General features: G+C 41.3%; 1 protein-coding gene across 1 annotated transcript in view; it reads left to right on the forward strand.

Annotated features, from left to right (window-relative positions):
* The window catches only part of TENM3 (teneurin transmembrane protein 3), a 449,902-nt gene that overhangs the window by 375,503 nt on the left and 59,040 nt on the right, over positions 1-15,359 (forward strand). Inside the window, 3 exon segments of the mRNA XM_077762712.1 lie at positions 10,045-10,261; positions 11,276-11,395; positions 11,928-12,189. Of these exon segments, the coding sequence (XP_077618838.1) occupies positions 10,045-10,261; positions 11,276-11,395; positions 11,928-12,189 (599 nt within the window).

The following is a 15,359-nucleotide window of genomic DNA, read 5'->3' on the forward strand; positions in this document are numbered from 1 at the left end:
TCCTCCCCCGAATGGCCCCCCCCCCCCCGGCAGCTCTAGTGCCTTCCATGGCATAATAACCCCAGTCCAGGGAGACAGCCTTGCTCAGTGGTTACAGGTGGCCTGGGTGCGAGCCTGACCCTCCTCGGCCTGAAGTATGTACCCTGCCCAAAGCCAAGTTGAAATTGTGTCACCGGAAGGGGTATGAGTGCTGGAGAGACGGAAAGAACAGACTCCACGCCAGGAATGTGAGTAGCTGTCCGCAGCGTTTCATTTTAGTTTAACCAGGGAATGTGCTCCAATAACTATTTCATATGCCTAATAGTCTCCTTAATCTCGGGGGGAACCCTCTTCTCCTTTCCTCTTGGTCTCTTTCCCCTGCCCCCTGCCTCCCGAATTACAGCCTTCTCACTTCGAGAACAAGAAAATCGGTGCTTTCCATGCCCGAGATTGCCAAGTAGCTCTCCAGCACCCCCTGCATACTTTGATAAACATCGTCGCCCTTAACTAGTGTCCCCACTAAAAATCGCATTCAGGAGAGGGTTTCTTGATTTGATTTGATTTTTTTTCACGTTTATTCTTTGTTGAGAGGAAGAGCGAGGGAGGGGCAGAGAGAGAAGTGGACAGAGGATCCGAAGCAGGCTGTGAGCTGACAGCAGCGAGCCCAATGTGGGACTCAAACTCACGAATGGCGAGATCATGACCAGAGCCACCCGCAGACACTCAACCGACTGAGCCACCCAGGCAGCCCTGGTTTCTTGATTTTCAGTAGCTCCCTATAGGGTGAGCCCACTGTGTAAGTGTCAGAAGGCAACAGTTTGCCAAAGGCAATTCTCTCTACCTTGGTAGAAACTCAAGATACTTAGGCACAAGATGGTTTTTCCAAAATACATTCTCTCTGGCAGTTCCCAGGTTTTTTATCTAATGAGAGCACCTTTTGACATCTTGCTTCCCTGTCTGTTCTTCTGGTTGGATAAGTCCCCTGTGGGTTCTTAATGGCATGGGACTTAAGCCTTCTCTTAGAGATTAGGCACAAAACTACTGAACTTTATGCAAGAATAGTGACATGCCAAAATACAGTGCCAGGAGCGATATAGCTTACTTATGAGATAGCGTTGTTTTGTGTGTGTGTGTCTTTCAGAAGTATGACTTTGTAGGGATATGTCAGGAAGATGTACCTAGAATAGGCTTATTGTGGTTTTGTTTTGTTTTTTTTTAAGTGAAGGCTGATGATAATAGAGAGGAAATCACAATTCAGGAGAGGTTATTCAGAAATTAGAAAGATAAAACCAGGAATGAGAGGGAGAGAGAATACAAATGAAAGGCTCAGACTGGAGAAAATGTAGGAGTGAGCAAGTGGTAAAGAACAGAAGTAGAAGCATGAATGAAATGTTAATGTAAGCAGCAGGAGTGTGCTGAATGGGCCGGAGTCTAAGTGTGGAGCTCACCACATGAAAATAGGAAATGTTTGAAAATAGAATCTGAAAGACTTCTAGCCGGAAGATGAGGCTGTTGTGTTCTCCAAACACATATTGAAATAAAAAATAAATAAGAGAGGAGTAACAGAAGTGGGAAGAAAAACGGAAAATAGCTTTAATAGTGAAGAAGAGGGGCACCCAGGTGGCTCAGTTGGTTAAGCATCTGACTGGGTTTCTACTCGGGTCATGATCTTACGGTTCATGAGTTCGAGCCCATCGGGCTATGCTCAGTGTGGAGGCTGCTTGGGATTCTCTTTCTCTCCTCTCTTTTCCCCACCCCTGCTCCTGCTCTCTCTCAAAATTAATAAACAAGAAAAAGATCTATAGCTGTGAAAAAAGGAGACGAAGAAGAAGAAAAAGGGAGGAAAGAAAAGGGAAAAGAAAAAAAAGGATTATAGGAAATCAAGTACTTCCTGGAAAGATTCCAGATATCAGAACACAGAATGGCATTCAGAGTCTCAGAGCTTTAATATTTATTTTCCTAGGGGCGCCTGGGGGGCTCAGTCGGTTAAGCGTCCCAACTTCAGCTCAGGTCATGATCTCGCAGTTTGTGGGTTCGAGCCCCGCATCGGGCCCTGTGCTGACTGCCAGCTCAGAGCCTAGAGCCTGTTTCAGATTCTGTGTCTCCCTCTCTCTCTGACCCTCTCCTGTTCATACTGTCTCCCTCTCTCTCTCTCTGTCAAAAAGAAATAAAACATTTTAAAAAACCTTTAAAATGTATTTTCCTGGTAGATCACAATTGGGGGACAAATCAATGTGAGTTTAAAAGACTCTACTGGCTCCCACTGTAGGGGAGAGACTGGTTCGTCCAAACCCTTTCCTCCCCAAAGAATTTTTAGAGCAAGGTAAATCGCATTCAAGGAAAGAGAAGTCCAGCTTGTACCCTCCGAAACAAAGTCCCCCAGTAGCTTCCCGATCGCACACAAGGAACATGAGCTTTTTCCACTATCACTGAAGAAGGTTTTTTTTGTTTGTTTAAGTTTTTTTTTAATGTTTTTTTTATTTCTAGGAGAGAGAGAGAGACAGCATGAGCAGGGGAGGGTCAGAGAGAGAGGGAGTCACAGACTCTGAAACAGACTCCAGGCTCTGAGCTGGCAGTCAGCACAGAGCCCGACGCGGGGCTCGAACCCATGAACCGCGAGATCATGACCTAAGCAAAAGTCAGACGCTTAACCAACTAAGCCACCCAGGCGCCCCATCACTGAAGAAGTTTTAGAAGGGAAGGAAAACCAGAGCCACACAGCCTGAAACTAAAATTCCTGCCTACGTTTCATGGCCATTACCAGTGGCAGCCAGGTCAAGCTTTGGAATATAGAACTGAGCAGTGCCCAGGACCTCTTCAGAAACATCTCTTTGTTACATGGGATCTCCATCTTAAGAACCTCTCCATAGAGGCGCCTGGGCAGCTCAGTCAGTTAAGCATCCACTCTTGGTTTTTAGTTCAGGTTATGATCTCACAGCTTCTTGGGTTCGAGCCCCACGTTGGGCTCTGTGCTGACAGTGCGGAGCCTGCTTGGGATTCTCTCTCTCCCTCTCTCTCTGCCCCTCCTCTCCTGATGCTGTCTCTGTCTCTCTCAAAATAAATAATAAACTTTAAAAAAAAAAAACTCTGCATTAATGAATTAATCATGTATCGAAGTCATAGAGTACAAACAGTGCTTTCTCATTGTCAGAAGGGTTAACTGCTGTCAGCAACTTGCTGTGCATATTTCTCCTCCTCCTTCCGTGAATGTATAGGCATATTTATGTTTTTAAAATTAAGTGGGATTCCGGCTGTTCTAAATTTGATTCTGCCCAAGAATCTATCTTAGAGTTGTTTTTTTTTCTGGCCAGGAAGTACATATAGGCGCACCTTATTCTTTGTAAGGGACACAGAGCCGTAGTCATTAATGTTACCACTACTGTGTTCGTAATAAGTATTAACAATAACTTGGTGTTGCTCTCTCTTTCACTCTTAGTATAAAGACAGATCTGTAGGGAATCTCAGTGTCTCTGCGTGTGTGCACCTGCCTATGAATCCTTGTGTAAATGTACAAATATTTCTCTTGGACGGATGTTAAGAAGTGAAATTTCTAGGTGGAGGGGTATTTAAACTTTTTAATTTTCGTAGTCCGATTGCCCTGCGGGTGGGTTTCGCCACTGTACACTTCATCGGTATGAGGGCTCTCATTTCTCCCTACTCATGGCCTGCACATGATCATCGGACAGAAACCAAACCGTCCACCAAGGGAAAACCAGGAATGTTGTCTGACAGGTGCAAATGACTCCCATAAATAATTTTCATTTATTGTTTTAATTGGCATCACTCTAATTCCTGGCTAGAATGATGATCCTTATCTGTGCTTCTCAGCCATTTGGATTTCTTCTTTTGCTAATTATTTATTTATTTCTCTAGCCCATTTTCTTCCTATTAGTTGTTTGACTTTTTTTTTTTAAATCTTTAGGAGTTCTTAGTAGATGCTATTTAATGAATTTTTGTTAGGTGTGTTGCAGATATCAGGTGTCTTTCATCATGCAAAAGTTTTCGTTGATCGGAGGTAAATTTTTGTAAAGTTAACCTTGTTATGAATTCTGGGTTGTGTGTGTCTTCAAAAATAAATAGGGCCTTTTTCTTTGTAAGATTATACATAGTGTTCAGTACATTTTCTTCTTTTTTTAGTGTTTTTTATTTATTTCTGGCAGAGAGCATGAGCAGGGGAGGGTCAGAGAGAGAGGGAGACAGAGAATCTGAAACAAGCTCCAGGCTCTGAGCTGTCAGCACTGAGCCCGACACAGGGCTCAAACCCATGAACCGTGAGATCATGACCTGAGCCAAAGTCAGACGTTCAACTGACTGAGCCACCCAGGCGCCCCCCGGTACAGTTTCTTCTAATAGAGCTTTTTATAACTGTGTGGAGTGGTTAATGTCTAAGTAATCAAGAACCTGTTAACATAATAACTGTTGGGGTAAGAAAGAAATCAGAATTCAAGGATTAGCCTGGTACTGAGGGCTGGAGAAGGGGGAGAAAAGAAAACCCGAAGGTGTCCCCGCTGCCCCTTTAAGACCTCATCTTGACCTGTTTCAATCTAATTACCCGTAGGAACTGAATCCATTCTTCCCTTCCTTCCAGAGATACGTCATGCACTGACTTGGTGCCAGGATGCCTACTAGGTACTAGGGACACAGCTCTTGAGGAGCTCCCCGAGCCACTGTCTGATCTGCTGACTGAAGCAGTTGGGAGAGGGGCCTGGGGGTCAGGGTGTGGAGAGCAGGTCAGAGGTCTCCATGCAGAGGAAATAGTCAGACTGAAATGTAGAGAACGGGGGGTCGGGACAAGCCTGGGACCCGAAAATGTTGTGGAGATCTTGTCAAGGGGTGCCCGTGGTGGCTGAAGGGTGGATTCTGTGAAGTGGTAAGACAGAGACCGATTCAAGAGAGAGTTGGGCTGGAGAAAAGAAGGACCTGCTACTTGACTCAGTGCAGAGAAAAAGGAAGAGAAGAGTCAAGGCTGACATTCAGGTTTCTACTTGGAGAGACTGGACGGGTAGCTGGTGGAACCCTTCTGGAATAGGAAATACGGAAGACGACAGCATGTCTAGAGAAGATTAAATGTGCTTTAGACGCACTGAGTTTTTGATGCCTGTGTAATATCCAAATGGAAATATCTAGAAGGCAGTTTGTGGATTTGAAGTGCAAAAGCATGACCAGCCTGGAGACCTATGTTAACGTAGAGACCCCTGATACAGAAAAAGAACAAGAGTAGACAGAAACCCAGCTGTGATCCTAGTTCCGTCACGAATGAATTTCATGCATCTCACAGAATGGCGACTTAAAAAAGTAATGAAAGGTAGACCTGTACACTTCGAAAATTCCGAAGTCTACGGATAAATTTTTCCCTCGGAATAATTCATATCTTAATTTATAATTTCTGTCTCTGTCTCTAACTTAGAATGAGGGAAAGGGACTTCCTAAGAGGGCAGGAAGGGCAATGGACACTGATTATCTTCTGAGTAAAAAAAGAAAATTCATCAAAAGGAAATTAATGACTTTTTATCCAGTCAGTAAATCAAGGTTTCAAAACAACGAGTTCAGCTGTCCATCGCTGCTGAAAGAAGAAAGTGAGTTTTGACAGCAGGTGAAAGCCCGCATAGGAGTAACCTAGGAAGAGACTTGGAGTCAGAAGCTTTGATAATCTGACAAAATGTATTGTCTGTAGTTGCCCAAAACAATGTCAAGAACGATTTGAAGAACACAAGGAAATAGGGTGGGTAGAAACATTAAAGCAAGATCAGAGGCTGGCAGACTATGACCTCTGGGCCAAAGACTGTTTTTGTCAATAAAGTTTTATTGGAACACCCCCGTTCATTTCCATGATGTCCTTGGCTGCTTTCGCTCTATAATGGTGCGGTTGAACAGTATGGGACACTGCATGGTCCGCAGAGCCTAAATTACGTACTCTCTGCCCCTTTACAAAGTAAGTTTGCCACCCACCTTAGCAGAAGCCTAAGGTGAGATGAGAACATCTTTTAAAATGATAACTAGAGGGAAGACTTTTCAGGATTCAGTGGACAGAAGCATAAACTAAATTATCTGCTTTACATTATTAAAGCAGATAAATGAAGTTGTTATTCGGTGGTTTTTGAGCACTTTGGATTTTCTTTAGATTTTTTTATGATTAATTATATTAGACACGATGTCTACACTTATATAAGTTTAAACCGACCTAATATTCCTGGTACTAAACAGAATCTCAATGATTTTGAGAAGGTATTTCACAAAGACAGTTTTAGTACCGTGTACATTTGGGCAAGTGGGTAATCAACTTAGTTGTACTAGATAGCCCTAGCTGTGTAAGTACAAAGAATGAAAGACATTTTCCCAAGTTACAGGGACCCAGATTCATAACCACCGGCCACTTGCTTGGGCAAGTGACTGATCAACTCTGCAGAAGAATAACAAACTATGCGTCCCTGCATCTTGGCTGTTGAAAATGAGATTCTTTCTCTGATTGATGTTAGCAGAGAGGCTTGTAAAAATGCATTTCCAACTGATTAGTTCAGAAGGTGTCAGTCTCGTGCAGTTTTATGACCCGCGGACTACATGCCAGATGTACATTTGCTTTTTATAAACTAACAAAGATGAATAGCTAAATCTGAGTATTCCTTTCTGGCAATTGTAGAGATAGTGCCTGAAGGAAGACACTGTGGGAGTAGCATGAGGGGAGAAAGGATGAGGGGCATTTAGCCTTTAATTTACAAGATTAATGGAGATAAAATACAATAATTGGAAGTACTTTCTCTTCCAATTGAGTAATCTCTTCTTTAGTTAAAGGATGAATGTTAGGGGAAGATTTGCAAGAATATAAAATATTTGTGTAAAATGATCTCCCAAGCATATCCACATCCATTCAAAAGTCATGGAGTAAGAACTCTTAAATAGGTCATAAAACACATACATAAAGAATCCTTATAAGAGGGGCCTGTGTGCCTCAGTCGGTTGAGCGTCTGACTTCAACGCACGTCATGATCTTGCAGTCTGTGGGTTCAAGCCCTGCATCATGCTGACAGCTCGGAGCCTGGAGTCTTCTTGAGATTCTGTGTCTCCCTCACTCCCACTCACATTGTGTCTTCTCTGTCTTTCAAAAATAAACAAACATTAAAAAAGATTTACAAAGTAAGATTCCTTATAAAGTCTCAATATATAGTCACAGATTGTTACTGAAAGGGTTTTATTTTTTGGTTTTTTTTTGAAGCCAGAAATGATACTGAGGCAATAGTTCAATAGTGTACTATAAAATGTTGAGTCGGGGCACGTGGGTGGCTCAGTCTCTTAAGCGTCTGACTTTGACTCAGATCATGATAGCGCAGTCTCTGGGTTTAAGTCCGCGTCAGGTTCTGTGCTGACAGCTCAGAGCCTGAAGCCTGCTTCAGATCTGTATCTCCCTCTCTCTCTGCCCCTCCCCCACTCATGTTCTGTCTCTGTCTCCCAATAGTAAATGTTAAAAAAATTTAAAAATTTAAAAAATCTGTTTCTCTTTCTTTGAGAGAAAATATATATACAACATATTACATTGTTATAACTTCATGAAAAGTAAGCCTATAGCATAGTTGTATCTTTCTTCCAGAAATATGGAGAAATATTTAGGCATTTTTCATCTTCATGGCCTTTTGGCCAAGAAAGTAGTATTTTGATAAATTTATGTAAAATTTCAAAGCTCAGTTTCACTTGACTTTCTTAAAATGTGATTTAAAACTTAAAATGTCATTTAAAACTGCACTTTCAAATAATTAATTCATCTTTAAAAAATGTAACGGATATCTGCATAAAAATGTAACTAGCACAAGAAAACAATGGGTAAGATCTGCCTGTCAGAAATGCTGACTCATTGTGGCAACAAAACAATTAAAAATTAATGTGAAGGGAGCCCAACACTATATATTTAATTCGTGTATTCGTGTAGTAAGCGTGATTTTCAACTACAAGGAAAATAGTGAACGAATTTTTAGTTAGCGGCTCTAGAGAAACAAAATCTCTCTCAGTTTTAAGCGACAGAAAATCTAACCGGAACAGGCATAAAGAATATAATAGCTTCACGTCTACACTGGAAAACCCAGGCACTCCCTTCCATGCAGCTTGTTGTGAAAACCTAGATGCCACTGCGACCCATGGTTTCTGTCTCCAGCTCTTGGTTCTGCTCCTTGAAGGGCTGCGTTCCCAGCCAGCTTCTCCTGGAGTGACGCAGGAGGGATGCAGCGACCCCAACCTCACAGCCTTATAGCACCCAGCCTGGGGGCATGGGGATGGGGCCTGCAGACACTTCCTGAAATGCCCCGTAGCTCCACGAGTTCGGTCCAATAGACATTCCGGAACCACACGTGAAGGGGGAAATGTGCATGGACAGAGAGGTGGGGAGGGAGGGATACCTAAAGGAAAACGTAGAGCTGTTGCCCAAAGAAAAGGAAATGAGTATTGGGAGAAATCACAAGCGTCCCCTACATTCTGTGCAAAACGACTAAAGGACATTGATCCAGGGGGTCCCTGGGCGGCTTGGTTGGCTAAGCGACTGACTTGGTTTCAGCTCAGGTCATGATCTCACTATTTGTGAGATGGAGCCCCGTGTCTGTCTGCTGACAGCGCAGAGTCTGCTTGGGATTCTCTCTCTCCCTCTCTCTCTCTCTCTCTCTGCCCTTCCTCTGTTCACTTTTGCTCTCTCCCTCTCAAAATAAATAAATAAATAAATTTAAAAAAGAAAAAAGGACATTGATCCAGGACCCCTGATCTTCAGTTTCCTACCTTACCTGTGTTGCTCTTGACCTACTCTTAGACTGGGCAACATGACTCAATTTAGTCTATTTTCTTGCGTCTCAGTCTGCTATCAGATAACGGAGGGGCAAACTTACATTCTATTAATAAGAGTGTCCTCAAGCAAAACCAAATGGCTAGTGTGGTGTTTTTAAAAATCAAAGTTACTAAAAAACACTCATGTAAATAAAATACATAGGTCAACTAGTTATTTTCAACTGACATTGCTATCATAGGGTCACATGAAGACTTGGTAGTTGGGTTTAAAGATTTTAAAACCATTTTTCGGATCTCCCAAGAATGATTTAAAGTCTTCAGAAACTAATATTACTCTGTACTCAGAAATGTAATTGCCAAGCAGATCAAAATTCATGTGTCGGCTGGTCAGTGAAACAAAGATCTTAAGGGGTAATGTCACCAAATCATCATAACCCGACACTTGTCTCCACCAGTGAGTCGGTTTTTGTGTTTAGAGCAAAATACTTACATGGGGCATTGAATGTAATTTCCTTTTGATGTTCCTGGAGAAGACACTGGCAAATTCTTTCTACCCATTACACATTTCATGTCACCAATACTGTGGGTCAGTTTTGGGTTTTGGGGGTTTTTTTTTGTGATAGGCTTCTTAGCGTTTTCAATATTATGGCTTATTTACAATTGCCACGTTTTAAAGTAACACCTCTATTTTAGCAGAGGCTAAATAAACTCTAGGGGCCCAGGATCCTGTTTAAAATTTAAGAGTTGCCTTATTTTTATTTGGAACACACTTTACCTTCCTCGGGAAAGCTATTTCCTTGAAAGTTGGTTGGCTGATCTCATCCATTTTATGTTGGATTTGTATTTGCTTCATTTCACACCCTTTCATTTTCTGACCCTTTCCCAAATTTTAGAACTTCTCCTTATGCAGTTTCCGATCCATTAACCAATCACGCTCACTGTGTTAACTCCTAGCACATTTTTTTCTAAAATATAGAACACTTTAATAATTATACTTAAAACTAGTCTATATTCCTTCAAACTACTAATAGATTGTTCTAATCAGTAATTTTTAATTTCTTAATCAGAATCCACCATCTCCAATCCAAACATTTACTCTACGTGAAAGCAGCTGCAAATATTGTATTAATACTCCATCCTTTTCCAAAAAGTATGCCTCATAGAAATTACTCTCAGTTAGGGTGGGGGTAGGGAGGACACTTATTTGATATCAACGAAAAGGAACCACCAAACAAAACATAGTGCACAAAACAGTAATCACAGATTAACAAGAGGAATGCTCTCACCAGCTTACGCTTCTCTCTGCAGATGGGCTCGTTGACTGTATGGACCCTGACTGCTGTTTACAGAGTTCCTGCCAAAACCAACCTTACTGCCGTGGGCTGCCTGACCCTCAGGATGTGATCAGCCAAAGCTTACAGTCCCCCTCACAGCAGGCCGCCAAATCCTTCTATGATCGAATCAGTTTTCTTATAGGGTCCGACAGCACCCATGTCATTCCCGGAGAAAGTCCTTTCAATAAGAGGTTAATGCATTTTTTTTTTTCTTACATAGACGTGTAGTGATGTTATCAGTGGTTACATGCACTTTATATAAATACTGATGACGGTGCATTTGAGGGGAGTGTTTTTTCTTTTAAGGCAGTTTTTCCTCTTTCCGCAAATTCCTCACCAAACTTCGTGTTTCCAGCGTTTTTGACACAGTTCACATACTTTGTCAATTTCAGTATCTAAGACCTAACAGGACATCCCATTAAGGAGTCAGTAAATCTTCATTTAACGAGTTGATTTTGTTAGCACAGTTGGAAATGTTTCCAAAGAAGCAGTGAGAAGACCCCAAAAGGCAAAACAGAAGTGAGCTTTTTTTTTAAGCTGAGCTCGCTAAATAATATAAATTATGAATTAATGTAATGGAACTGCTAACGGCATCACAGTAAGATTGCATAAGCTGTTCGACTGGTGTTTCACAGAGCAGTAATGACCTGAAAATAAACCAGTAAGTGAAAGCAGGTGTCTTGTGTCTCACTGAGTAAAAGAAGATGATTTACACGGGAACTCCTGGATCTGCAGTAATTTAACAGCATTAATGCAGTTAGACCCAGCAGTTGATTAAAAGTTGTTCCACAAATGTGTCTTATTGCCCCTTTAAATCTTGCACTTCTTGGTCCCTGCAGATTTACGGATTGCCTTGGAATTAATTGGAAGGTATACTTTTCTTCACGTAAGCGTCAGATACATGACTTACGAAAAAGCGCAGTTGATAATTTTAAAAATACGTCTCTAAATTATTGGTCTTGATAACTCTCCAAAACCCAGATTGCAACAAATTAAAACCAAGGGTAAACACCAGGCGTTTAGAGAATGTGAATTGCACCGAATTAAAAGGGACATTGTCTTGGGACTCTTTCAGGTCTGGTTTTGGAGACTAACTAGTGTGTGTGATAGTGTTATTTTATCCTTAGGATGAATTAGCTCTAAATCATGAGACCGCTGCCCGGAGCAGACAAATGCCCATTCCGATTCTCTTTCTTTTCCCACAGCCTTGCATCTGTCATTAGAGGCCAAGTACTAACTGCTGATGGAACTCCACTTATTGGCGTGAATGTCTCATTTTTCCATTACCCGGACTATGGATATACTATTACCCGCCAGGATGGAATGTGAGTCAGTCACACTGCACTGTTTGCAGTATAAAAACCAGGCATTCTTGTATCACCCAGTATGTTTTATTATCCCCTTTAATATCGAACTCCAACAACTTTTAGACTCCAGAAATCTGTGACAGTGCACGTGGCATGTGGTCACACGGTGCTTTAAAAGTGGAGCTCATGTGCCACGACACAGTGACAATGTGTGATTTTGTAGAATTTTCTTGGTCTTAGAAGGTCCGTGTTGAAATATTCAGAGGTGATATTTCATAAGCTCAGATGGTTCTGAAAAAATGAGTAGATATGGGTAGACAGATAAAGCAAATTTGGGAAAATGTGAACAAATTGGTAAATCTAAGTCAAGGGTATTTGGGGGTTCACTGTATAATTATTTTAATGTTCCTGTAGATTTGTAACTCTGTCATATAAAAGTTGGAAGGAACGTAGGTTATCTTTATAAAGCATATTTATTTAAGGAGCTAAGTGTTACTGGAAGCTGTATGGGGTCCAGGTAATTCACTGAGTCATCTTGTTTTTTTCTTAGGTTTGATTTGGTGGCAAACGGTGGGGCTTCTCTGACTTTGGTATTTGAGCGATCCCCGTTTCTGACTCAGTATCATACGGTGTGGATTCCATGGAATGTCTTTTATGTGATGGACACCCTCGTCATGAAGAAGGAAGAGAATGACATTCCCAGCTGTGATCTGAGTGGATTTGTGAGGCCAAATCCTATCATCGTGTCTTCTCCTTTATCCACCTTTTTCAGATCGTCTCCTGAAGACAGCCCTATTATTCCTGAAACACAGGTAGAAAATTCTAGCAGGCAGTACTTTTTAAGGAAACTGGTTTTCAGATTGTGTGGTTTCCAAAGAATCTTTAAAGAGGATTGCAGAATTCCAGTGCTGTCATAAATACTTCTGCAGAATGAAACATAGAATGTGGGGTGTATGTGTGGGGGTGTGCGCGCGCGCGTGTGTGTGCCAGAATAAATAATGCTGTAGTAGAATAGCTATTTCTTTTTTTTAATTTTTTTAACGTTTACTTACTTTTGAGAGAGAGAGACAGAGTGTGAGTGAAGCAGGGGCAGAGAGAAAGGGAGATGCAGAATTTGAAGCAGGCTCCAGGCTCTGAGCTCTCAGCACAGAGCCTGACGCAGGGCTCGAACCCATGGACCGTGAGATCATGATCCAAGCCAAAGTTGGACGCTTAACCGACTGAGCCACCCAGGTGCCCCTCTAGTTATTTCTTAAAGATCTATTCATAATACTTTTTTGTTCAGGCTATACTGTATCTGTATATATTTATTAGTTGTAGCCAAATGGAAAAACAACTTAAACTCAACAGCTCGTAATGGCTTTGCTCATACAGTCACTGGGAAAAAGCTTTTGGTACCTGACCTCCTGATGGGCATGAGAACACTTCATTATGGTCATTACTCCCAATAACTTACTGTTTATAATTCTAAGTAAAAATGTTTCAGGAAAGATGATTATAGCAGCAAATGTTCATTAATTATTGCGAGATATTTTTACCTAAAAAGTTTGGTATTATGACTTAAGTTCTAATAATTGATAATAAAGCCTGTCTCCTCAGGAAAAAAAGAAAACTAACATTTTAAAAAAATAATCATACTTTCACTATTCCTTTTACCTACTGAAATATTTGGAGATTTTTTTTTCCTGCCTGTTTGTTTCTAATTAAAAGTAATTTTGANAGTTGTTTGAGCTTCTAACTCTTAATTTTGGCTCCGGTCATGATCCCAAGTTTGCAGGATTGAATTCCATGTAGGGCTCTGCACTGGCAGTGTGGAGCCTGCTTGGAATATTCATTATCTCTTTCTCTCTCTCTCTCTCTCTCTCTCTCTCTCTCTCTCTCTCTCCCTCTCCCCCTCTCTCTCAAAAATAAATAAATAAACATTTTTTTAAAAAGAAATAATTTTGAGGTCTTAAAGTTAGGACATTAGGAATGATAATAATGGACTTTAATTCATAAATAGCCAAGTTAAAACATGTGGTCTGTAAAATATAGCAGCACATAGCTGCTTTGGCATATTCATTCTTCAAGGATTTGTTGAATGCCTATTCTGCACCAGGCAGTGGTAGAGTGGACTCAAGTAGTAAGTCAATCAGATGAAGTGCCTGCTCTCTAGGAGCTTACCAGCAAACAGGGGAGAGAGACCACAAATGTACAAATATATGTCAGGTTAGGAACAAGACTAATTTTTCAAAGACAAAACAGGGTAAAATGGAAGGGGGTGCCATTTTATAAAGGCGGTCCAAGAAGATCTCTTTGATAAGTTGATATTTCAGCAGAAACTTTAAGAAAGTGAAAGAGTCAATGGAAGGGTCTTCTAGACGGCGTAAGGACCAAGTTCAGACGCTCTGAGGGAAAAGCATGCCTGGCTTGTGCATCGAATGGCAAAGAGGCCAGCAGGTAGGGCTTGAGTGAAGGAGTGACACACAAACCTCGAGTCCTTGCAGACCATGGCAAGGTCAAGGACTTTGTACTTTGAGTGATTGGAAACTGTTGGAGACCTTTAAGTTGAGCAGTAACAGTTACTGATTTCCTACAGTTATTACAGTGTAGTTGCTACACCAAGAATATTCTATACTGGGCAAAGGTTGAAACAGGGAGACCAGGTAGGAGACAGTCTCAGTAAGTAGGGGAAATGATGGTGGCTTGGACAAATGTGGTGGGGCGGAAGTGATGAGGAGTGGACGTCCAGGAGAGAGGTTGGAAGTAAAGATCTTAAACTTGGGAATCATTATTGTTATGGATAAACATAAACCATAGGATAAGAAAGAAGCCCAGGGAGGGAGTACAGATAGAGAACAGAGGAGACAAGCTAGGATAACAGGTAGGGAGAACTCTCACAGGCAAATATGGTGCAGAAGAGACACCCAGATGATATGCTGCATAACGGTCAAGCCAACTTTGAGCTGAAGCTTCTGGAAATTCATTGTAGCCTTAGGCAATGTAGTTCTTCCTCCCCAGGGGTCATTGGGTAGTCACACGGAGCTTCTTAGCCAGTCCTTAAGTAGATTTAACCTTGAAGCAGTGTCTGTCTGTCTTTTGGTGGCACATTTTTAGCGAACTGAGTCATTGGAATGGGTTTCAGGTAGTCAACAGTTGGAGGAATACAGGAAGGTTTTTTTCTCAGTCCATCAAACAGTCAACAGACATTTAGTAGAAATTCACTGAAAGCCTATTATGTATAAGGTACTCTCTTGGGATAAAAAAAATAATAAGGCATGGCTCTTGCCACTCTAAATGTGATCAGGATTTGAAAGAAGAACTCTCAAAGTTCAAAAGGGGGGTCCATTCCTAAGGAAGCCAAAAAAAAGCATCACTAAGGAGGTTGTCCTTCAAAGGAGCGAAAGGATGGTCCAGATTGAAGAAAAGGTGGATACAGCCACATGGTGGTAAAAAAACAAATGATGTATTAAAATTGATGAACTTTTTAAATGTAGGGCATATAAGGAGAAAGCGTGGGGCCAGGTTATGAATAGCCCTGAAATATCATACAATGGAGACCTTGAATTCTTTAGGCAATACGGAACCCGGGGCCAATGGCATTTTTTCAGATTTCTCTAAAGCTAACTCAAGTGGCAAAACGTGTAATTGATAGACACATGAATCAGTGACCTGGCTGGTGTTCGCTGTATTTCCATGTGTGTTCGCTGTATTTCCGTGCATATCTGGCATCAAAATGGAGAGGTGCCCAGCACTCAGAATGGTAGTGGAGAAGAGGAACCAGATTAGACTGATATTTGGAAGGTAGAAGTGACAGGGTACCACTTTATTTTTTTTTACTGGATATATAATTTTATTTATGTATTATAAAATAAAATACTCCTTAATTTGTTATAAAACAAAATAATAACAACAAAATTAGAGAAAGTAAGCCTTTGTGCTTCTAATTTTAGAAGGTTTTTTAGTTTTGTTGTATTTTCTAACTGAATATGTAATGGGGTGA

The sequence above is a fragment of the Crocuta crocuta genome, unplaced genomic scaffold (assembly GCF_008692635.1).
Source record: "Crocuta crocuta isolate KB4526 unplaced genomic scaffold, BGI_CrCroc_1.0 scaffold90, whole genome shotgun sequence".
NCBI lineage: Eukaryota > Metazoa > Chordata > Mammalia > Carnivora > Hyaenidae > Crocuta > Crocuta crocuta.